At 48.6% G+C, this 24770-nt stretch overlaps 1 protein-coding gene and 3 pseudogenes across 2 annotated transcripts; 2 read left to right on the top strand and 2 right to left on the bottom strand.

Annotated features, from left to right (window-relative positions):
• Positions 1 to 52: 52 nt before the first annotated feature.
• Positions 53 to 6456, bottom strand: LRP10 (LDL receptor related protein 10). Of its 2 annotated transcripts, XM_059707590.1 has the most exons (7): positions 5827 to 6456; positions 5400 to 5444; positions 4755 to 4890; positions 2931 to 3121; positions 1796 to 2813; positions 1328 to 1457; positions 53 to 1201 (listed from the first exon to the last, which is right to left on the bottom strand). In XM_059707590.1, exons 1-7 carry the CDS (start codon positions 5858 to 5860, stop codon positions 596 to 598), a joined length of 2160 nt encoding a protein of 719 aa, XP_059563573.1. In that variant the 5' UTR covers positions 5861 to 6456; the 3' UTR covers positions 53 to 595. The 2 variants fall into 2 exon arrangements, with proteins under 2 accessions (XP_059563573.1, XP_059563574.1); XM_059707591.1 differs by lacking the exon at positions 5400 to 5444.
• Positions 6457 to 14085: 7629 nt separating this feature from the next.
• LOC132225046 (small nuclear ribonucleoprotein-associated protein B'-like) lies at positions 14086 to 14982 on the top strand (annotated as a pseudogene).
• Positions 14983 to 15044: 62 nt separating this feature from the next.
• On the bottom strand, positions 15045 to 15193 carry LOC132224724 (small nucleolar RNA SNORA8; annotated as a pseudogene).
• Positions 15194 to 18904: 3711 nt separating this feature from the next.
• Positions 18905 to 20421, top strand: LOC132240355 (elongation factor 1-alpha 1-like; annotated as a pseudogene).
• Positions 20422 to 24770: the final 4349 nt, after the last annotated feature.

Raw genomic sequence — 24770 nt, 5'->3', positions numbered from 1 at the left:
CTGAGATGGGTAGAAACGCAGGGCTCAGGCTCACAGCTCATGTACAAAAATCTTAAATTTCTGATTCCTTTATTTTCAACCTTGACTTCTGGGCAATGACCTAGCTATTGGACAAAAGCATTTGTTGTGCTTTTTTTTTTTTTTTTTTTTGAGCCAGGCCCTATAGGAAGGATCACAGTTGGCAAAACCACAGGCCCTGCCTAAATCCTCCCCTTGGGGGCTAGAGGTCTCCAGCCAATTGGCATGCTGGTGCTTAAGGCCACTTTTGGTGGGGGATTGGTAAGGATGGAGTGTTCAGGCCTATGACCTCTTAAGAACTTTACTCTTTAAAAGGAGCCACCCAAATGGTGGTGGTGTGAGGAGAGGGTGGTGGTGGAGAGACTGTGATCTCTGGCCAGGTGCAGCGGGAGCTCTGTATGAGCCCTCTCTCTGCCTGAGGGACACCTAACTTGACGGCAGCTACACAGGGCAAAGGGAGGCTCGCCAAGTCCCCTCAGACCTAGGGTCAGGGAGGGAAGTAGTGGGAGTGAAGCTGGGCTGTTTCTAAAGGGTGGTTGTCACTGTGACCAGAGCCCCCAGGAGAGCCCAGGGCCCCTCAGGCAAGCAGTGGCTCGTCCTCTGCTTCAACTGCCCAGACTCCCGGCTCAGCCAGTGGCACCAGCAGTACATCGTCTTCATCCTCTGGGGACAGGACTACCGTGTGGGGCTCAGGTGGGGTTTGGGTTGGTCCTGGGGGCCGGACTGGTCCTGGCGGCCGAAGGCTGGGCAAGAGGCGGCCTCGTAGGGCCTGCACCACTCCAGACAGCAGTGATGGTTCTAGGGGCACTGAAGGCAGTGGCCCTGGGGCCTCCAGGACAGTAGGGAGGGCTGGAGGTATGCTAGCAGATGGGAGGGGAGCCTTGACAGGCAGTGGTGGTGCCTGTTCCCCATCCTGCCCACCTACTGCTCCAATCTCACGGGCTGGACCTGTGCTGCCATCTAGGGCTTCAAGGGGAGCATCAGAAGGTGTGACTTGGGGTCTGGTTTCAGGGGTTCGGGCTGGAGGGTTGGTTCGAGGAAGCAGGCCCCAGCGGCGGAGACGGCGCACCAGGCGGCGGACAGTACGGCCCCGCTGGCGGCGGCGGGCACCTGAGGCACCCCCTGGAGTCATATCCTGGCGCAAGATCTGTAGCAGAGAACGCAGGTTGCCCAGCACTGAGTTCTGCAAGGAGAGGAGGGGACATCAGTCGGAGGGATGAGGGCCAGAAGCCTGAAAGGAGGAAGGGGCAGTGGCAGGGTCACAGTGGAGTTGGGGCAGCATGAGCTAGGGTTGGGGGTAGTGACTTACATCATTAGGATTCTCTGTAGGGAAGTCCTCCACAGGTGGGATGGCGCCCTGGGCAATGAGCTGCCCATAAGACGGGGGTGCCTGCTGCTGCACAATCTCAGCCTCCATTCGGGAGAGGGGGGCAAAAATGCTGGAAGGAATGAGGGCTGCTCAGTCACAGGTGGCCCAGCTACAGTAGCCTGTCCCGACCTGGACAGGCCTCTTCCCTCCACACCCAGGACAGGACAACTGAAGCTATACCATGGTTTTCCCAAAAGTCATCTGAGGTCCCCTCCTTCCCTGCGATGGCTTTCAGAAGATAGACCTGTTCTTTCCTCAAAGAAGAACCTGTTCCCCAAGCTGGATAACCCCGAGCCAACCCATAAGCTGGTCACTGAACCCATCCCCAACATGGGCACCCTCCTGGTCTCCTGTGGCAGCACGGGCTCCGTCTCACCCTCAGTCCCCACTCCTCTAAAGCCAGCTGACCTGTACTCCTGGGTGCGAATGGCATAGAGCTTGCAGGTGCAGCCCAGAGCAATGACCAGCAGCAAGCCGCACACAAGGCTGCCAATGACTGCAGCTGTAATGACCTTGCGGGGCAGGGCATAGGAGCAGTCCCACTCATCACTGCCGTCGGCACAGTCTGGCTGCCCGTCGCACACCCATGTCTCATACACGCACTTCTCGTCCCGACATCGGAAGTTGCCAGGCTGGCAGTGCCGGCAACGTCTCTCATCTGCTCCGTCAGCACAGAAGGTCTGGTAGTTACAGCGGTCAGCAGGCAGGTAGCAGGCTGTGGCACTGGGGGTGCCAAAAGCCCCACAGGGATAGTGTCCAGGTGGGCAGCTGGGGCAGTTCTCCTCATCTGTGCCATCGGCACAGTCCCATGAGCCGTCACAGCGCTGTGCCTCACTGTAGCAGCGCTCACCTAGGCCCTCACTGGCCCCCAGGCCAGAGCCTAAGCCGCAAGGTTGGTCCCAAGGTAAGCAATAGCCCTGCACGTGGTAGGTGGCATTGAAGCCCCGACCACTGCTCCAAGGAACTGTGTGGTAGGCCACAATGGCTTGGCCAGACAGCGTCTCCACGGTGACGGCCTTGCCATTGTTGAAGTGGGTGAGCCTGCGCAGCCGCCGGGAGGTCTCAGGGGGCCCAGAGCCATCATACACATGCACTGCATCTTCATAGCCCAGATCCAGGGCTGTGAAGCGCACCGCGAGGCGCCGGCCGTCGTGGGGGTCCAGCAGCCAGAGGCAGGACTGGGGGTGGGAGACTGACGCCAGGTGTGAGTATCCAGGGGAGGAGAAGACCCCATAGAAGTCTTCCAAGGTGTGATTGCAGGGTGGGGTGGGGGCAGAGGCTGGGATCAGGTCAGGGAAGGGATCTGAACTGCAACCTGCCTCATCCGAGCCATCTCCACAGCTATCGACCCCGTCGCAGCGCTGGGCCGAGGGCACACAGCGGTGGTTCAGGCACTGGAACTCTTCCTGCAGGCACATCAGCCAATCTGCAGAGGCACCATGGAGAAGGGCTCTGAAGCGCCGGAGCTGGTGGGGCCCTCCCCTCCTCCCTGGGGCTTCCACTGCCTGTGTTAACAGCCCCAGGGACACCCTGTCCAGCCTACCTTGGCTGTAGGAGAGGAGAAAGCCCTGGCCCATGGGTGCTCTGGCCCCGGCATAGCTGTAGGTGATGGTGACATTGCCCCCAGGTAGCTGCAGAGGGCTGGCAGGTGCCTCGCACAGGGAGATCTGTGGCTGGAGAGGGGAGCGCAGGATTAAGCGCTCTGAGCCACAGGCCAAGTGCAGTTTTTGGAACCTACAGGGGTAGAGAGCAGGATGTGAGATATTCTTTTTTTGTTAATCCTCACCTGAGGATACTTTATATTGATTTTAGAGACAGGAATGGAGAGAGAAAGACAAAAACATCAATGTGAGAGAGAAACATCAATTGCTTTGCCTCCTGTATGAGCCGTGACTGGGGATCAAACCCGAAACCTGGGTATGTGCCCTGACCTGGAACAGAACCCACAAACTTTTTTGTATATGGGATGATGGTGCAACTAACAGCCACACCGTCCAGGGCTGTGAGATATTCTTGATTACTACCGCTGGCTTCTTCCTCCCCAGGACTTTTCTACCCCCAAAAGCACAAGCATCTACTTATCCACAATTCAAATAGCTAAGTGAAAATTCAATCAGCTAAATTCCTTAGTAGTCAATGGCACTAGTCCTACCAGAGGCCAGTGGCACCTTGAGATTATGTGATATATCCTATATTCCCATGGAAAAACAGACTTATCTTCTGGGACTGCAATATGAACAGGGGAATTGTTTTCCAGTTGTTGCAGCACGGTCACTCAAGTACAGTGTTAGCAGTAACTGGCAGCTACCACACAGCTAGATTAGCCAGAACTTGCCATCCCCTCCAAATGCCTGGCAGTGAGACGTGGGATCACCATGGCACTTTGATCCCTCTGCTCCAAAGCCTCTCCACAGATTGCCCTCTCCCTTCACCTCCCCCTTTCTGGGTAAATTCATGAAAAGTGAATTGTGTGAAGCAAACAGCCAGGTACTTAATTAACATGGGCCCAACCCCATGGCCCAAGGTTGGAGGAGCCTGGGAGACTCAAGAGATCTGGGGAGGCTGAGGAAGGTTCTAGCTGATTAGAGGACTAGCTCTGAATCCTAGGCAAAGATGTTCAAGGATTAAGGACTTCCTCAGAGCAGCCATATAGAAAGCCAAGGATGTTTCTAGAATGACTGCTGACCTTCAGAGATGACCAGGACCTAAGCTAGATGTCCATCCCCACCCAGATCCAATTCACTGTGTCTGGTTCAGAACAAGGCAGGCTTTTAGGACAGATGAGGCCAGTGGTTCCCAATGTGGGGCGCAATCTGATTTTTAAGGAGGGCAATTCGAGAAAAAGTTAACTGAATTTTTTGCATTTCTTATGGTTCTAGGGGCCTCAGATACAGTATATAAGTATAAGTTGTGACGTATTTATGCATTTCACTTCTCTATTATATGTTTTGAAACTCTATTTCCTATTTTTTCATATCAATTTATATTATCATTTAAACAATGATTAAATGATTACTGATTGCTTCCTCAGTACTTCAACTATCCTTCTGTTTATTTTCTCTTTCATGGACGCCATGCTCTTTGGAAGCTTGTTTAGACCAAGTTAATGGCCTTTAGGCTTCCTCCACGTGAATAGGAGCTCACTTTCTGGGTAATAAAAATTATATGTCATGGTGGGGGGGCATCAGGATTTTAGAGATGCTTAGGTGGGGCATGGCCAAAAAAGGGTTGGGAACCGCTGGACGAGGCCAAATCAAATTCTACTCTTCTGCCTGTTGGCAGGGATGGGAATTCCACAAAGAAGGCTTTCCCATGATGAAGCTGGGAGGAGCCGGGGAGAGGAATAGGGTCTTGCCCTGCTTCTCACCTGACCATTACAGTCTGATCCTTGCTGCCGGGGATGAGCCAGGTGCAGTTGGCAGGGGAGCTGTGGCTGTCCCGGCTCAAGGGCCTCTGTAAGGTGCCCTGTACTTCCAAGAGCACTGCGGGAGGGTCTTCACAGGCTGGGGAGAGAGGCAGAGACGCTGGGTGAGAGCCTGTTCCCATCCCAGCCCTCCCCAGACTTGAGGCCCCCAAGGGCCTGGGCTCTTGAAGAAGGAGCACACAAACGTCCCCTCCCTCCAGGCTTGAGACAGTCATAGTCTTCAGTGGGCGCCCTTCCGCCCACAAGCGTCACAGCTTCACCCTAGGTATCAACAGTATATACAATCTGATGTCTGCTCTGAGCCAGCCCTTGGACAGGAGGAACCGAACAGACTGTCTCTAGCCTCGGGGAGACTACGTTCTGGCTAGGGAGATCAAGCATGGCGACTGGGGGACAAACAAAATAGGAGGTAAGTTCCAGGTGAGGGTTCACACTGGGTCTCAGTTTCCCCATCTGTAAAATGAAGGGTGGACAATCACCACTCAAAAACTATGTCGGCACCATAAGAAGGCAGGGAAGGGAGACTCCCTCTGCGGTGCCGCCCTCCGGTCACCGAGCCCCGAGCCCCCAGAGGCGGCATCCACTCACCAGGATTTGGGAAAAGGATCCGGTCTGGGTGGGCCAGCGCGCCCCCTAGAGGAAGAGCGGGGAAGGGCAGAGAGGGAGTCGCTCAGAAGTTTGCTCCACCTGCACAACTCCGGGGGAAGAGCGGCCACGGGGACTTCCGGGTAGTTTCTGGGGAGGGGCGCGGGGCAGGGGTGGCTGCGGGAGGCGACCCCGGGCAGCACGGCCCGAGGGCGGGGGCGGGGGTCTGGGGAGGCCCGAGGGAGGCTGCGGGCTGCGGGCGGCGGCCGAAGGCTCCCCGGGGCTGGGCCGGCGGCGCCGGGGGCAGCCGGAGGCGGGGGGCTCGGGCTGGCCGGGGCGGGCAGGGGGCCGCGGGGGAGGGCGGGAGCGTCTGGGGGTGACGGCCCGGGGCGGGGTGGGGGCGGAGAGGAGTTTCGTTTCTGTTTCTCACCCAGGAGGAGGAAGAGGAGGGTGACGGGCGGCATCCTGAGCGGCCCGGCGGGGCACAGGTCCGGCAGCTTCCGTCGCCTACCCAGCGGGGAGGAGGCGCCGCTCCGCGCGCCCGGGCCCCGCAGGGCCGCCTCCCCGAGCGGGGTCCATGGCTCGGGCCGCTCGGCCGGGGCTCGGGGTGCCAGGGCTGGGGGCGGGGCGGCGGCCCGGGGCAGGGGCGGTGCCTCTCGCCAACTTCGGAGTTGTCTTCCGGGCGCCGCGCGCGCGCTCTCCCCTCTCCCCTCTCCCGCTCGAAGCCGGCTCCGCCGCCCGGCGGTCAGCTCCAGGCCCCGTCCGGGCGCACCCTCGCCCGGAGCCCGCCCGCAGGCCGCGAGCGCCGGGGTCCAGGCCCGGCCGCCACCTGCCGGAGCCGGAGGCCACTTCCTCTTCCAGCCGAACTTTGCGGCCCGTCGCCTGCACGGCCGGCCCGGGGGCGGCTCACCTTCCCCCGCGCGTCGGGTCTGCGGGACGCGGCGGGAGAGCGCGGACGGGGACGGGGACGGGGACGGGGACGCGCCGCGGCCCAACTCCCGGCCCTCGCCCGGGCGGCACCCCAGCCGGCCCCGGGGTTGGAGGAGCCGCGGCCGGGGCGGAGGCAGGGGGCGGGCCGAGCCGGGCCCCACCTCTGCTCCGGCGCGCGCCCCGCCCCCGGCGCGCCTTAACGCGTCTCGGCCCTGCCCCGCCGGTCAGACCGGCTTCGGACCGAGCGCTCGGGCTCGGACCTCGACGCGGCTTGGTTTACCCCTTTGGGTTTGACACGCTCGTTTCAGGACGCGTTTGTCCACAGACAACTGCTGATTCCGGAGCTGCCGCGCCCTTCTTTCCTTTGGGCCCTTCAGTCTGAGGACTTGCCTCGTCCGAGGGTCCGGGCCCGCGGCCCTGGGGGAGTGCGCCTCTATTACAGACATTACCGCGCGGCGCGGTGACTATTTGTTTACTCGCCGCCCCCGCCCCCGCCCCGCCTCTTCTTTGGAAACGGAAACTTCCTGTTTACCTTTGTCCCACGGGGCTTCTGTCCTGCTTCGACACCGTGAGGACTCAATAAATGGTAAATAAAGGAATAAACGTGCCTTTCCCACTTGCTGGCCTGGTGATCTGGAGAAAATTACTTAACCTTCCGGTTGAAAATGGAGATAATAGTGCCTCTCCCTCGTGAGGATGTTGTCAATCCTTTAGGGAGATTATTCGAGGTGAGCATAGAGGAAGTGTTCCGTACCTGGTAATAATATTATTATTAGTCACAGGAGGTATTTCTAATTTATGTGGGCTTGAGGCTACCGATGTTCTGTGGCACTGTTGGTAGTATTAATAATACCAATAGCAAATACCTTTTGAGCTTTTTTTTTTCACATTTCAGGTACAAATCTAAGCACTTTTCAAATGTTTGCTCTTTCATTTCTCTCAACAATCTTGTGAGGTATGATACTATTGTTACTCCCCTTTTACACATAAGGAAACTCCGGGTACAGAAAGGTTAAGTATATTGCCCAACATCATGGACCTAGTAAATACTGAAACAAAGGTTTGAACCTAGGTGATCTGCTTTTGGATAGAACATACACTTGGGTCCTTACTACTCTCACCCCTTTACAAATGATACAAAACAGTTAAATGTTGATGTGTTCAAAACTGGGACCTCAGCAAGGCCTGAAGCCATAGCGTTGGTCATAAAAAGACCCTTCCACTTGATCCCATGCCCTTGGTCCCATGTCCTCTCTCTCCCTGGTCGCTACTGCAGCCCTTGGGATTAATGAGGGGTGAAACAGAATCCTGAATGTGGGAGCGGGATGTTGAGCAAAGGGAAGAAGGGCAAAGAGGTTGGGGAAATTTAAATTATGTAAGTCCTAAAAGTGATTATGGAGCTTTTAGTAGATAGCTTGCCTGTGTTCTCTATGCTGGATACTTGGCATATGCCTGGAACTCTTTTTTTTTTTTTAAATATATTTTATTGATTTTTTACAGAGAAGAAGGGAGAGGGATAGAGAGTCAGAAACATCGATGAGAGAGAAACATCGATTAGCTGCCTCCTGCACGCCCCCCACTGGGGATGTGCCTGCAACCAAGGTACATGCCCTTGACCGGGATTGAACCCGGACCCCTGAGTCCGCAGGCTGACGCTCTATCCACTGAGCCAAACCGGTTCGGCGCCTGGAACTCTTAAAGACTTCACTTTAGCTTCAAGGAGATTTCAGTCTAGGAAAGAGAGGTCAATAAAATAAAATAAAAAGAAAGAGAGGTCAGATGCCTAAATTAAAAAGCCAGCACTAGCTCGTTTTGCTCAGTGGTTAGACTGTCGGCCCACAGACCTAAAGGTCACGGGTCCTGTTCCCAGTCAAGGACACATACTTTGGTTGTAGGCTCCATCCCGTCAGGGTCAGGGCTTGTAAGGGAGGCAACCAATGGATCTTTGTGTCTCTCTCTTCCCCTCCTCTCTCCCTTCCTTTCTTTCTATAAATCAATGGAAAAATATCCTGGGGTGGCCCGGCTGGTGTGGCTCAGAGGCTGAGTGTCAACCCAGGAACCAAAAGGTCGCTGGTTAGATTCCCGGTCAGGACACATGCTTGGGTTTCAGGCTGGATCCCCAGTTGGGGATGGGGGGTGGGGAGGGGGGCGTGCAGGAGGCAGCTGATCTATCGATGATGTTCCTCTCTCATCAATGTTTCTGTCTCTCTATTCCTTGCCCTTCCTTTCTCTAAAAATAAATAAATAAAACATATTAAAAAATATCCTGGGGTGAAGATTAAAAAAATAAGCAAAAAGCCAGAGAGCCATGGGGAATACCCATGGGAGCCAGTATGTGGGTGGTTGAAAAATGTGGAAAGGAAGCAGGACAGATGATGGTGAGACTGGAAGAGTTGTTGGGGGCAGGGAAAGAAGGAAGAGAGCCCATGGTCTGAGGTGCTGAATAAACAGAAAATTTCAGAAAATAAAATCAAGATCTATGCTGTTAAGAGCAATCATCATCATTACCACCACCACCATCATCAAGAAACTGCACCAGGGTAGAACAAACTTTCATTCTATAAATATTTACTACACTAACTTACAAATGCAAGACACTGTGCTAGACATTTTTAAGAGTGAATTAAAAAAAAATGGCAGCAGAGTAGGAGGAGGATGCATGGACATGCTCCCAGGAACAAGCTGGAATTACAACTGAAATACAGAAAGGCTTCCTAAATAATCAACGGAAAACTCACAGGAGAGAACCCTGCTACCCAAGGACCAAAGGTGGAGACCGCGTAGAGACTGGTAGGAGGAAAAGAGGTGTGAAAGGGCTGGCCGGGCACCCACAGATGGCAACTGAAGTCCTGGAGAGAGATCTCAGCCCGGGGGGAGGGGTGCCACTGAGAACCCTGGGACCTAATCCTGAAGCTGGGCTTCCCAGCAGAGAGCACCAAACTGAGGAGGATACCCTCATAACATCTATCTGTGAAAAGCAGTGGGGTGCTGTCTGCCAGGGGTGGCAGCTGGAAGTTCAGGCACCCTCTTAAAGGGCCAACACACAAAAATTCCCTGTGAAGCCATCCACCTTGTGCTCTGGCAGAGGGAGGGTGAAGTGGACTGGAGCTGTGGGAACAGAACCCAGGACTGGGGACTCGGGGGATAGAACTCAGGAGGCAGATACCCCAAGTTTCCTGGGCTGAGTCACTCCCTCACACAGAGGACATCTTTCCCACATAGACATCTGCCTTGCCTGGGGGGAAGACAGTTGACACACCCTATTGGAAAACACCTTACCCTGAGACCACTTAAGACAGTGGTTGGCAAACTGCGGCTCGAGAGCCACATGCGGCTCTTTGGCCCCTTGAGTGTGGCTCTTCCACAAAATACCGACTTCTGCACATGGGCCACTAAGTTTCAATCGCACTGTACATGTGCACCTGCACATGGTATTTTGTGGAAGAGCCACACTCAAGGGGCCAAAGAGCCGCAGTTTGGCAACCACTGACTTAAGAAATTAAAAGTAACAATTAGCCTCCAGGCAGAAGCAACTGCACCATCCTGTTGAAAAACTCTCTCCATACCTGAGGACGATTGCCTGGGGGCAATTCAAGTTGGAATCCTATTAATCTGTAGACAGAGGCCATCTCTGGAGGCTTTGAGTCTTTGCCTGATCCAATTAGTCAGAAACAGCCTTTAACACTGTTCTGCACTAGAGATTGAGAGGTGTAGAGGATCTACCTAATACATAGTCATAAACCCAAACAGACAACCAAAATGAGGAAACAAAGAAACAACCCCCAAATGAAAGAACTAGTGAATTCTCCAGAAGAAGAGAGAAATGAAGCAGAGATAAGAAATTTATCTGAAACAGAGTAATGATGTTAAAAATACTCAGCAGTAGGAAAAAAGATATAGTAACTATGAAAAAAGAACAGTCTGAGATAAAGAATGACATAACACAAATAAAGAACACATGTTGGAGAGAAACCAAGATGGCGGCATAGGTTAATGCCGGAGATTGCTGCCTCGAACAACCACTTCAAAAAACAACTAAAAGATGGAACGGACATCATCCAGAACCACAGGAAGGCTGGCTGAGTGGAAATTCTACAACTAGGAGGAAAGAGAATATCATACCCAGACTCAGAGGAGGCGCAGTGCTGAAGAGAAATACTCAGGTGCGGAGTGCGCGCTTGGAGCGGGCTGGCGGCGGAGGGCGCGGTTGTTGTTTTCAATTGGGAGGGAGTTTCAGACTCCGGAGAAGTGGGACTGTGTGGCTTCAGTCGGAACTCGAAGGCAGCTTTCTCTCTGAGGTTTGCAGCGGTTGCTGGGACTCTGTGAGGCAGAGCACCTAGGGATGGAACTGAGAGCAGCCATAACAGCTTGCTCCACCCGCCCTGTTTGATCCAGTGCAACCCGCCCCGCCCAAGCCCTGCACAGAGCCATTTGCCAGATAGCCTCAGGCAAAGGCTAGATTAGCACCTCCCCAGAGGACAGAAGTTTTCCCACTGCAGACACAGCTGACTCTCATAGCCAGTTGGCCTGGAGGTCAAATCCCCCCAGTATTAACTACAACAATCAAGGCTTAACTACAACAAGACTGCACACAAAGACCACTAGGGGGTGCACCAAGAAAGCATAAAAAAAAAATTCAGAGACAAAGAAACAGGACAAAATTGTCAATGGAAGATAAAGAGTTCAGAACCACACTTTTAAGGTCTCTCAAGAACTGTCTAGAAGCCGCCGATAAATGTAGTGAGATCTACAAGAAATCTAATGAGACCCTCGATGTTATGATAAAGAACCAACTAGAAATTAAGCATACACTGACTGAAATAAAGAATACAGACTCCCAACAGCAGACCAGAGGAGTGCAAGAATCAAGGCAAAGATTTGAAATGCGAAGAAGCAAAAATCACCCAACCAGAAAAGCAAAATGAAAAAAGAATCCGAAAATACGAAGATAGTGTAAGGAGCCTCTGGGACAGCTTCAAGCGTACCAACATCAGAATTATAGGGGTGCCAGAAGATGAGAGAGAGCAATATATTGAAAACCTATTTGAAGAAATAATGACAGAAAACTTCCCCCACCTGGTGAAAGAAATAGACTTACAGGTCCAGGAAGCGCAGAGAACCCCAAACAAAAGGAATCCAAAGAGGACCACACCAAGACACATCATAATTAAAATGCCAAGAGCAAAAGACAAAGAGAAAATCCTAAAAGCAGCAAGAGAAAGAAACTCAGTTACCTACAAGGGAATACCCATATGACTGTCAGCTGATTTCTCAACAGAAACTTTGCAGGCCAGAAGGGAATGGCAAGAAATATTCAAAGTGATGAATACCAAGAACCTACAACCACGATTACTTTATCCAGCAAAGCTATCATTCAGAACTGAAGGTCAGATAAAGAGCTTCACAGATAAGGAAAAGCTAAAGGAGTTCATCACCACCAAACCAGGATTATATGAAATGCTGAAAGGTATCCTTTAAGAAGAGGAGGAAGAAGAAAAAGGTAAAGATACAAATTATGAACAACAAACATGCATCTATCAACAAGTGAATCTAAGAATCAAGTGAACAAATAATCTGGTGATCATATTAGAATCAGGGACATGGAAAGGGAATGGACTGACTATTCTTGGGGGGCAAAGGGGTGTGGGAGATGCGGGAAGAGACTGGACAAAAATCGAGCACCTATGGATGAGGACAGTGGGTGGGGAGTGAGGGTGGAGGGTGGGGCAGGAACTGGGAGGAGGGGAGTTTATGGGGGGAAAAAAGAGGAACAAATGTAATAATCTGAACAATAAAGATTTAATTAAAAAAAAAAGAACACACATTGGAAGGAATACACAGCAGATTAGGGGAAGCTGAGGATCAAATCAGTGAATTAGAAGACAGAGTTGAAAATATCACTCAATCAGAGAACCAAAAAGAAAAAACCAATTAAAAAACAGGAGGACAGCTTAAGGGAGCCGTGGGACAATGTGAAATGTAACAATATTAGAATAGTAGGTGTGCCAGAAGAGGCAGAAAGGGAAAAAGGAACAGAGAAGGTGTTTGAAGAAATATGGTAGAAAACTTCCCTAACCTGGTAAAAGAAAAAGTCACACAAGTTCATGAGGCACAGAGAACCCCAAACAAGAAGAACCCCAAACAGACCCTTGCCCAGACACATCATAGTTAAAATGCCAAAAATTAAAGACAGAGAATCTTAAAGGCAGCAAGAGAAAAGAAAACTGTTACCTACAAAGGAGTCCCCATAAGGCTGACATCTGATTTCTCATCAGGAACTCTACAGGCCAGAAGGGAATGGCATGAAGTACTCAAGGTAATGGAAAGCAAGGATCTGAGACCAAGATTACTATATCCAGCAAGGCTATCATTCAAAATAGACGGTCAAATAAAGAGCTTCCCAGACAAAAAAAAGACTAAAGAAGTTCATTACCACCAAGCCCGCATTACAAGAAATGATAAAGGGATTGCTTAAGGGATTGCTGAGAAGATGAAACAGAGAGAGAAACCTAGCCAAACAGAATTAAAATGGCTATAAATAAGTACTTCTCAATAATAACCCTAAATGTAAATATATTAAATGCTCCAATCAAAAGGTGTTGGGTAGCTGAATGGATACAAAAACATGACCCAACTATATACAAGAGATCCACCTCAAAACAAAAGACACACAGAGGATGAAAGTAAAGGGATAGAAAAAAATTTTTTTCCATGCAAATGGAAAAGAAAAAAAGCTGGAGTGGCAATACTCATATCCAACAAAATAGACCTTAAAAGCCTCATGCTAAGCAAAATAAGTCAATTGGAGAAAGATAAATATCATACAAGCTCACTCATTTGTGGAATATAACGAACAATGTAAACTGATGAACAAAAATAGAGCCAGAGAGCCCTAACTGGTTTGGCTCAGTGGATAGAGCATAGACCTGCGGATTGAAGGTTCCCAGGTTCGATTCCAGTCAAGGGCATGTACCTTGGTTGCCAGCACATCCCCAGTAGGGGGTGTGCAGGAGGCAGCTGATCAATGTTTCTTTCTCATCAATGTTTCTAACTCTCTATTCTTCTCCCTTCCTCTCTGTAAAAAAATCAATAAAATATATTTTAAATAATAGAGCGGGGGGGGGGAGATGTTCTAGAATATCATAGAAGTAATCCTGTTATTTGCAGAATTTTAATATTTCCTACAACTTTTGTGGTATCATACTATGTGAGTACAGTTTTGATAATATTATTATACTTAAAATCCTTTTATTCTTGAAATATTAATGTTTATTGCATGTAATATTATTATATGTAAGATAATTTTTCTTGAATAATTGGTGTTTATTGCATGTAACACTATCATAGTTAGTGCAGGAGCCAAGGTTCTATGGTCTGAATGTTTGTCTCCCCAAAGTACTTTAAAAAAATATGTTTTGTTGATTCTTTTAGAGAGGAGGAAGGGAGAGGGATAGTGAAATAGAAACATTCATCAACTGCCTCCTGCACGCCCCTTACTGGGGATTGAGCTTGAAACCCCAGGCATGTGCCCCAACCAGGAATCAAACCAGTGACATTTTGGTTTATGGGTCAATGCTCAACCACTGAGCCACACCGGTTAGGCTCTTTAAGAAAAAACCAACTATATCAATAAAAATACCAGGTTTAGGCCCTGGTCCGGTAGCTCAGTTGGTTGGAGCAGCAGCCTGATGTGCCAAGGTTGTGGCTTTGATCCCATCCCTAGTCAGGGCACATACAAGAATCAACCAATGCTGGTAGTCGTGGCAGGAAGCAGGCTACCCGAGGGCCAGGCCTCCGCACAGGTGAATCCAACGGGAATCGGAGCCATCAGAGCACCACCATGACTGTGGGCAAGAGCAGCAAGATGCTTCCGCACATCGACTACAGGATGAGGCGCATCCTGCAAGATGGTCGTATCTTCACTGGCACCTTCAAGGCTTTCGGCAAGCATATGAATTTGATCCTATGTGATTGTGATGAATTCAGGAAGATCAAGCCAAAAAACTCAAAACAAGCTGAAAGAGAAGAGAAGTGAGTCCTCAGGCTGGTGCTACTTCAAGAGGAGAACCTGGTCTCAATGACAGTAGAAGGACCTCCTCCCAAAGATACTGGCATTGCCCTGAGTGCCACTTGCTGGAGCTGCTGGAGGCCCGGCTGCTGGCAGAGGAATCCCAGCTGGTGTTCCCATGCCCCAGGCCCCTGCAGGACTTGCTGGGCCAGTTCATGGGGTTGGTGGACCACCTCAACAGGTGATGACCCCACAAGCAAGAGGCACTGTTGCAGGTGCTGCAGCTGCTGCCATAGCTGGTATTGCAGGGGCCCCAATCCAGTACCCACCTATGGGCCCCCATCTATGGGCCAAGGGGCACCCCCTCCAGGCATGATGGGCCCACCTCCTGGTATGAGGCCTCCCATGGGTCCGCCAATAGGGATCCCCCCTGGATGAGGAACTCCAGTGGGCATGTCCCTTCCAGGAATGCGGCCCCCTCCACTAGGAATGCGAGGGCCCCCTCCCCCAGGAATGCACCCACCAAGGCCCTATCTTGACCCTCCTCAGCTCCATGCTTGTTTCCTGAAAGCCCGTCCATAGTCCTTTTATTTCTGTATGGCCTGTGAAACAAAATTTCTTAATAAACTCTTAATAGGATATAAAAAAAAGAATGAACAATAAATGCATAAATAAGTGGAACAACAAATCGATGTGTCCCTCTACTCAAAATCAGTTAAAAAACACACACCAGGTTTAACATGCACGAAGCTACGAAAACCAATGATGCCAGATACTAAATTTATATCGCACTGTCCTTTGAACACTGTCCCTCCAAATTCTTTTTTAAATCTTTATTGTTGAGATTGTTACAGATGTTCCTCTTTTTTACCCCCAATGCCCCCTCCACCCAGTTTCCGCCCTGCCCCAGGCCTTTGCCTCCCTATTGTCAGTGTCCATAGGTAATGCATATATGCATATAAAATCTTTGTTTAATCTCTTCCCGCCTCCCCCCACCCCCTTCCAGCTGAGAATCATCAGTCTGTTCCATTTCCATGCCTCTGATTCTATGTTATTCACCAGTTTATTCTGTTCATTAGATTTCTTATTCTTTTATTTTGATTTTTAGATTCAGTTGTTGATAGGTATGTAATTGTTGCCATTTTGTTGTTCACATATTTTTTAAAAATATATTTTTATAGATTTCAGAAAGAGGAAGGGGGAGAGAGAGAGAAATTGAACCATCAGTGATGAGCAGGAATCATCAATCAGCTGCTTCCTGCACACCCCCCACTGAGGATTGAGCCTGCAACCCGGGCATGTGCCCTTGACCGTAATCAAACCTAGAACCCTTCAGTCCGCAGGCCAACACTCTATCCATTAAGCCAAACTGGATAGGGCTTGTTCATATTTTTTATCTTTTTCTTTATCTTCATCCTCTTCTTAAAAAATATCCTTTAACATTTTATATAATACTGGTTTGGTGGTGATGAACTCCTTTTCTTGTCTGTGAAGCTCTTTATTTGACCTTCAATTCTAAATGATAGCTTTGCTGGGTAGAGTAATCTTGGTTGTAGGTCCTTGCTGTTTATCACTTGGAATATTTCTTGCCACTCTCTCTGGCCTGCATAGTGTCTGTTGAGAAATCAGCTGACAGTCATATGGGTACTCCCTTGTAGGTAACTAACTGTTTTTTCTCTTGCTGCTTTTAAGATTCTCTCTTTGTCTTTTGCCCTTGGCATTTTCATTATGATGTCTCTTGGTGTGGTCCTCTTTGGGTTCCTTTCGTTTGGGGTTCTCTGCACTTCTTGGACTTTTAAGTCTATTTCTTTCACCAGGTAGGGGATGTTTTTTGTCATTATTTCTTCAAATAGGTTTTTTTTTTTAAAAAATATATTTTATTGATTTTTTACAGAGAGGAAGGGAGAGGGATAGAGAGTTAGAAACATCGATGAGAGAGAAACATTGATCAGCTGCCTCTTGCACACCCCTTACTGGGGATGTGCCTGCAACCAAGGTACATGCCCTTGACCGGAATCGAACCTGGGACCTTTGAGTCCGCAGGCTGATGCTCTATCCACTGAGCCAAACCGGTTAGGGCCAAATAGGTTTTCAATATCTTGCTCTCTTTCTCTACTCTGGCACCCCCATAATGTGAATGTTTGTATGCTTGAAGTTGTCCCAGAGGCTCCTTACACTATCTTCATATTTTTGGATTCTTTTTTCTTTTTGCTCTTCTGGTTGGGTGTTTTTTGCTCCCTTGTATTTCAAATCGTTGATTTGATTCTGAGACTCCTCTAATATACTGTTGAATCCCTGTATGATATTCTTTATTTCAGTCAGTGTATGCATAATTTCTTGGTCCTTTTCCATTTTTTTGGAGGTTTCTAGAAGATTCTTTTTTTTTTTTTTTAGAAGATTCTTGACTAACCTTATAACTGTGGTTTTGAACTCTATATCCAGTAGTTTGCTTTCTTCCATTTATTTCATTTGTAGCATGTTTCTTTGTCTCTGCATTTAGGCTGCTTCCCTGTGTTTGTTTCTATATGCTGGGTAGAGCTGCTATATCTCCTTGAGTTGGTAGAGTGGCCTTGTGTAGTGGGTGTTCTATAGGGCCCAGTGGTTTAGCCTCCCCAGTCACCTGAGCTGGGAGCTCTATGTGCGCCCCTGTGTGGACTGTGTGCACAGTCTTGTAGTTGAGACTTGATCGCTGTTGGTGTCACTGGGAGAAATTGAGCTCCAGGCCAATTGGCTGTGAGGACCAGCTGCAAGTACAGTGGGAGAGCTGCTGTGCAGGAGACACCTTTATGGAGCAGGACTTGCTTCAGTGGGGCTTTAGTGCTCACTGAGTCTGCCCCTTGAGTGTGTCACTTGTGGATAGGTAGAATTGTAATCTGGTCTTGTCTGACACTGACCACTGGGTACACTGGCTCTTGGGTCTCCAGAGAGGTGCAAAGTCAGCTACTGCCTGGGGCCACCTAGCAGGAGCTACAGAGAGACCTGCAGATTCCTCCTCTTTGTATAAAGTTTGAAAGTACCCAGATGAGGCCCAGCTATGAAGCAAGGCAGGCTGGTGCTGGTGCCGGGTCTTGGGCCTTTTATTGATAGGTTTGGGGCTCCCTGACCCAGCTAAAGCTTGTTTGAGAGATTTTAGCCTGAGCAAGGACAGGCCATTCATATGCAAAAGCTGCTGCACACAGCTTGGGTGGTGTTGTAAATTGGGTGAGGTGGGGTCTTAGGGAATAACCAGGGCAGAGCAAACAGAAATGGCTGCCAGTCAGCCCTGGGACCGGGGAGGTCCGAGCATAGGAACAATGATCCATCCCTTTGAGCACTTCTGTCTGGGAGAAAGCTGCCCCTGAATTCCTGCCCCAATGCCAGACAATCTAGTTTCTCCTCCTATGTGTCTGTGTTCCCCAGAGCCTGGCCCTGGTGCTAGAGCTCAGAGGAAGTAGGACCTTGTAAGTTCAGTTTGTGGTGTCGGCTTTTTAACACATTGTTTGCGGGTAGTTTTTATAGCACGCTAACAGGTGGTGTGGGCCATTTTTGCTAATTTTTTGCACAAATGGCAATGTTCAGTAAAATTACGATAACTTTAGTTTACATATTTATACGTTACCTGCATTCTACCGCTAGTCTATAAAAAACGTATTAATACGTGTCCTGTGCTCTACTACCAGTCAATGTAAAACGTATAAGTAAAATGTATAAATACGTTTCCCGCATACAATGTGTTAAGAGGAACAGCTGGGTCTCTAGCATCCTCTGTGTCACTGACCCCAATCCACACTGGTTTTTACAGCCCATAGTTCTTTCTTTAAAAAAATATATTTTTATTGATTTCAGAGAGGAAGGGAGAGGGAGAGAGAGATAGAAACATCAATGATGAGTGAGAATCATTGATCGGCTGTCTCCTGCACGCCCCCTACTGGGGATCAAGTCTGAAACCCAGGAATGTGCCCTTGACCGGAATCGGAGTCCAACCTGGGAGTCTTCAGTCTTCAGGCCAACACTGTATCCACTGAGCCAAACCGGCTAGGGCTGTTGTTTTCAGTCCTCCACCCAAGGATATGTTTTTAGTGATTTTTAGAGAGAAAGGAAGGGCATAGAGAGAGATAGAAACATCAGGTTGACTATTCACAATTCGGTAAGTGCCCTAACTGGGAGGAGAACCCACAACATTTTGCACGGGACAATGCTCCAACCAACTGAGCCCCCTCCCAGGGCTGGAGGATATAGTTTTCATTATAACAAATGGTGCAGGTAACTCTTTCAAAAAATATTACAGCAGGTCACATTCCTGTAAGTTTGAAAGTATTACTTTCCTATTATTCTCACCAGCATTGGATATTACTGCCTTCATATTCTTTGATACTCTAAATAAACAAATTATGATTGTTTTCTTTAATTCCCATATCCCAGACTACAGTGGGGTTGATCATCCTATATTTATTAGCCATGTGACTTGCCTAGTAACTAATATCCTTTAGGCATTCTCCTTCTGGGTTATGATTTTCTTATCAATTTGTAGCCTCTCTTCTTGTTTTCTTTTAGATGTTTGCTCTTCAGTTTACAAACATAATCTATGTCTTTTCAGATTTATTATCTTTTTCCATTAAAATTTCAAATTTTATATAAAAAATAAAGAAAGTGAAAGGAAGAAAAAGGCCTGGGGCTTTTTCTCAATGGATTTGCCGCCAGAACACAAGTATCATGAAAACCACCATTTACTCAAACCCAAGATGGTAAAGGAAAAGACTCACATCAACATCTTTGTCATTGGACACGTAGATTCCGACAAGTCTACCGCTACTGGCCATCTGATCTACAAATGTGGTGGGGTCAACAAAAGAACCATCGAGAAATTTGAGAAGGAGGCTACTGAGATGGGGAAGGGCTCCTTCAAGTATGCCTGGGTCTTGGATAAACTGAAAGCTGAACGGGAGTGAGGTATCACCATTGACATCTCCCTGTGGAAATTCGAGACCAGCAAGTATTATGTGACCATCACTGATGCCCCAGGGCACAGAGACTTCATCAAAAACATGATTACAGGCACATCTCAGGCTGATTGTGCTGTCCTGATTGTTGCTGCTGGTGTTGGTGAATTTGAAGCAGGTATCTCCAAGAATGGACAGGTATCTCCTTCTGGCCTACACACTGGGTGTGAAACAGCTGATTGTTGGTGTTAGCAAAATGGATTCCACTGAGCCACCCTACAGCCAGAAAAGATACGAGGAAATTGTGAAAGAAGTCAGCACCTACATTAAGAAAATTGGCTACAACCCTGACATAGTAGCATTTGTGCCAATTTCAGGTTGGAATGGTGAGAACATGCTGGAGCCAAGTGCTAACATGCCTTGGTTCAAGGGATGGAAGGTCACCCGTAAAGATGGCAATGCCAGTGGAACCACGCTGCTTGAAGCTCTGGATTGCATCCTGCCACCACCTCGTCCAACTGACAAGCCCCTGCGTCTGCCCCTCCAGGATGTCTCCAAAATTGGTGGTATGGGTCCTGTCCCTGTGGGCCGAGTGGAGAGTGGTGTTCTCAAGCCCGGCGTGGTGGTCCCCTTTGCTCCAGCCAACGTTACAACTGAAATAAAGTCTGTTGATGCACCATGAAGCTTTGAGTGAAGCTCTTCCTGGGGACAATGTGGGCTTCAGTGTCAAGACCGTGTCTGTCAAAGATGTTCGCCGTGGCAGTGTGGCTGGTGACAGCAAAAATGACCCACCAATGGAAGCAGCTGGCTTCACAGCTCAGGTGATTATCCTGAACCACCCAGGCCAGATCAGTGCTGGATATGCACCTGTGCTGGGTTGTCACACAGCTCACATTGCTGGTAGATTTGCCGAGCTGAAGGAGATTGATCGTCGTTCTGGGAAAAAGCTGGAAGATGGCCCTAAGTTTTTGAAATCTGGTGATGCTGCTATCGTCGATATGATTCCGGGCAAGCCCATGTGTGTTGAGAGCTTCTCTGACTACCCTCCTCTGGGCCATTTCGCTGTTCATGACATGAGACAAGCAGTTGCTGTGGGTGTCATCAAAGCCGTCGACAAGAAGGCAGCTGGCGATGCAAAGTCACCAGGTCTTCCCAGAAAGCCAAATGAATATTATTCCCAACACCTGCCACCCCCGTCTTAATCAGTGGTGGAAGAATGGTCTCAGAACTGTGTCTCAATTGGCCATTTAAGTTTAATAGTAAAGGACTGGTTAATGATTACAATGCATCGCAAAACCTTCAGAAGGAAAGGAGGATGTTTTGTGGACCGTTTGGTTCTTTTGTGTGTGTGGCACTTTTTAAGTTATTAGTTTTTTAAATCAGTACTTTTTAATGGAAACAACATGACCAAAAATCTGTCACAGAATTTTGAGACCCATTAAAATAACAAAGTTTAATGAGAAACCTGTGTGTTCTTTTGGTCAACACTGCAACTTTCTGTTATACTAGTTAGGTAAAAGACTTCAGAGTTGCCCATGACCTATTTCCAGTGTTATATCTGCTGATACTTTACAATTGGATAGTTCTGTTAACATTTTCTTTCTGGGTGGGAACTTTTTTGTGAGTGTGTGCGTTTGTTTTTTTTCCTACTTAAAGGGAGGAATCACCTGTCTCTTCATGGTAAAAGCTATGGGAAAGGGAGTCTGTTGGCGTAACACTAAATAGGTTAGGACAGGTAAGCAAAGAGTAACTTTGTGTTGTAAGCTAGTTTCTAAAGGCCCAAATCTGTAAAGGCGACGTGTTAACATATAAAATTTTGTAGTTACATCAACATTGAGTAAATTTGTTGGTATGTCGAATTTTGGTTTCCCAGTTTTACTGGAATGTGAATTCACATTTACAAATGCTGAGGTAGTTTAAGAACCTAAAGTGAGGGTTGAATAGTATTGAGCACTGTGTTGCTGCAGCTATTGTATCCAAATTCTAGGAAAAATAAATTGATGCTGGGGAAAAAAAGAAAGGAAAAGTCCTGGGGTGGGAAGAAAAAGGGTCAGGAAGGCCTTTTAAGGAGCAGTTTCAGTAAATTTCTGAGTATCCTGGGTTGGGATACAGATGTTGATTGGATTAAAAAGAGCTGGCTGGGAAAGGAATGCAGACAGCTTTTGAATATCCTTGGCTTGAGAGAAAAGGGGGAAATCATTCGAGACTGCAGCAGTATCCAGGAGAGAGCTTTTCAAGATGGGGAAACCTCTATGTTTGAAGGGAATGGGGGAGTTGAAGACTCCACCATATGGTTGCCTTGTGCTTTGGAAGAGAATGAGATGTGAGGCTGGGGACACCTCTTGGAGGGTTGAGAGCCACCTCAGTCATGTCCATTGTTGGAGCCCCTGGTATATTACAAAATTAATACTAAGATGGTTTTGAAAATACTTGGTATATTTTAAATGTTTACATTTAACAAATGAAACTTTTAGCACAGAGCAATAATATAGATGTTATTATTGGAGAATCTTTTAATCCCATCTTCACAGAATACCTACAGGCATTTTTTAAAAATATATTTTATTGATTTTTTACAGAGAGGAAGGGAGAGAGATAGAGAGTTAGAAACATCGATGAGAGAGAAACATCGATCAGCTGCCTCCTGCACACCTCCTACTGGGGATGTGCCCGCAACCAAGGTACATGCCCTTGACCGGAATCGAACCCGGGACCTTTCAGTCCGCTGGCCGACGCTCTATCCACTGAGCCAAACCGGTTTCGGCTGCAGGCATTTTTTAAACTACAAAATGTAAGAACCTTTTAAGTGTGAAGATGGGATTAAAAGATTCTCCTGGCCCCAGGGCGAGGATGAATTTAGGAGGATGTGTGCAGGTTAGAGCCACCCCCCTCCCCACTCTTCCCGGAGAGGCTTGGGCATGCTCTCCAAAGGCCTCCGAGAAGTGTTACAACAATGCCCCACCCTTAGGAGAGGAGTTACAGAAGCCTGCTTGCCTTGGCCTAGAGGGAGTTCTGTCACAGCATTCTGAGGTTCAGGAATACAGAGCCACCTGGACCCCCACCCAGGAGCCTATGGGCCAGGCACCCTGGAGTGATCAGTGCTGAGGTATCCACAGGGGGGCAGTGTGACAACTCAGAGACCCCTGAAGTTCCAAAGTGTTTCCCTCACTTCCTCCCGCAGACCCTCTGTCCCATACCCGGTCAAGTCCCTTGAGTGCCCCCCACCTACTTCTAAATACAGGTGTCTGGGGGGGTACACCGAAAGCGGAAAGGGGGCAGGGGTAGGTGGTGGTATCTGTGGTCCTGGGGTGGGAGGGGGAGGTTGGCTTCGCCTCTGTGTCTTTCTTCAGGCTTGGCTTGCAGTACCATTACCCATCACAAGGGGGAGCTACCACCTTGCAAAACTTGCCCAGCGGTTCTCGGCTGCAGAGAGGGTGCGCCTCCTGCCAAGAAAGGGCTGGGTTTCTGGGCGCCTTCTCCAGCTTTCCTCCACCCAGAACTTACATGCAGGCCAGTAGAGTGGAGGAGAGACTGGGGAGTAGAATGGAGCTTACAGGGGTGTAGCAGAGACCCTGCTGCTGGGACAGGCTGAACTTGGTGTGTAATCGGAAGAATTGATATTTTCAGAAGAGCTAGGCTGACACAACACAGCACTGACCACTCCCAGCTTAAGGGAAGGCTGGTGGGGAGGGTCAGCACATAAGGAGGAGCCTTATAGGGTCAAAGTAGTGGTTCTGGAGTTATGAATCTCTTTACCTCAAAATATTTTTCTTTTAAAAATATTTTATTTTTTAAAAAGATTTTTTAAAAATTGATTTTTGGAGAGAGAGGAACAGAGAGGGAGTGAAAGAGAGAAACATCGATATGAGAGTGGAACATGGATTGGCTGCCTCCTGCACACCTGCCACCAGGGACCACAACTCAGGCATATGAACCAGCAACCTTTCCGTGTACAGGACGATGCCCAACCAACTGAGCCACACTGGCCGGGGCGTTTTCCTTTAGTTTTTTAACCTTTTAAAGATTGAGGTGAAATATAGCAACATTGCAGAAATAGGGTTTACAGAAATGAAATAAGTTTAACCTACAGCTCAATTGTTTTTTAACTTATGTATTCACTAGTTATTATGCATAATATTATGTGCATATGTATACAATACTTACATATTCACAAGTACCACTGTTTACTTCTGCATGTCACAGCTCTTATTGGCAATCCAAGTCAGCAAATTTTCATTAAATTAAGGGGCTTCTGTCTGCCTAACACCATCCTACTCTTCTGTAAGGAAAGTAAGGACAGTCCTGGCTGGTCTGGCTCACTGGATAGAGCATTGGCCTGCAGACTGAAGGGTCCCAGGTTCGATTCAGGTCAAGGGCATATGCTTGGGGTTGCGAGCTTGATCCCCAGGGGAGGGTGTGCAGGAGGCAGCAGATCAATGATTCTCTCTCATCATTGATGTTTCTAGCTCTCTCTCCCTCTCCATTCCTCTCTGAAATCAATAAAAATATATTTAAAAAAGAAAGAAAAAGAGAAAAGTAAGGACAGCCCAGCTGGTGTGGCTCAACAGTTGAGTGTTGACCCAGGAAACAAGAGCTGGTTGATTTCCAGTCAGGGCACAGGCCTGGGTTGCAGGCTCAATCCTCAGTGTCGGGGCCATGCAGGAGGTAGCCAATCGATGACTTCTCTCTCATCGATGTTTCTATCTTTGTATCCCTCTCCGTTCCTCTCTCTAAAGATCAATAAAAATATATTTAAAAAAGAAAAGTAAGGAAGGACAGTACATGTTTGTACAGTGGCTGTGATGAGGTCAGTATTACTATAAATTGTAGTCATTCCTTGACAGAAAGATACTGTTAGGGCCTTGAGGGCAATGGCCGGGTGTGTCATCACTTGCAGTGGCCGTATTTTTGGAATCCAAAGTGAGACAAATTGTCATGTCTGAATATACTAACTCACAGAACCTCAGAAGATATTATTGGATCCAGGACTATGGTCAGAGCAGCCACGCTCCTAGCACAGAGCCAGGCACTGAGTGGCTAAGGAGAGCATTTTTGGAAATTGATCCTGCTCTCTGGCCTGGTGCTACATGTCTCTGGAAGCTGTACAAAGGGTGATGTCTTTGACCGCAGGCGGGATCAAAATGAGTTGGAGCCTGTTGTGTGTGTGTGTGTGTGTGTGTGTGTGTGTGTGTGTGAGAGAGAGAGAGAGAGAGAGAGAGAGAGAGAGAGAGAGAGAGGGAGGCGGGGGAGAGAATCCCTTAGGCCTGTGGTCGGCAAACTGGGGCTCGAGAGCCACATGCGGCTCTTTGGCCCCTTGAGTGTGGCTCTTCCTAAGCCTTAGGAGTACCCTAATTAAGTTAATAACAATGTACCTACCTATATAGTTTAAGTTTAAAAAATTTGGCTCTCAAAAGAAATTTCAATCGTCGTACTGTTGATATTTGGCTCTGTTGACTAATGAGTTTGCCGACCACTGCCTTAGGCCTTCAGTGGCCCTGGTGTCCCATCACCCTCCCT

Source organism: Myotis daubentonii, chromosome 1 (genome assembly GCF_963259705.1).
Source record: "Myotis daubentonii chromosome 1, mMyoDau2.1, whole genome shotgun sequence".
Lineage (NCBI taxonomy): Eukaryota > Metazoa > Chordata > Mammalia > Chiroptera > Vespertilionidae > Myotis > Myotis daubentonii.
Note: the sequence above shows the minus strand (reverse complement) of the source record. Positions and strands in the feature narration are given on the sequence as shown.

Excerpts from the sequence above, each read along its gene's own strand:
- LRP10 (XM_059707590.1), bottom strand. The coding sequence starts at position 5,860 with ATGCCGCCCGTCACCCTCCTCTTCCTCCTCCTGG. Across the intron at positions 5,445-5,826 it reads CCTCCTCTTCCTCCTCCTGG|GGGGCGCGCTGGCCCACCCA; the intron begins GTGAGAAACAGA and ends CTCTTCCTCTAG. Across the intron at positions 3,122-4,754 it reads GATCAGACTGTAATGGTCAG|GTTCCAAAAACTGCACTTGG; the intron begins GTGAGAAGCAGG and ends CTACCCCTGTAG.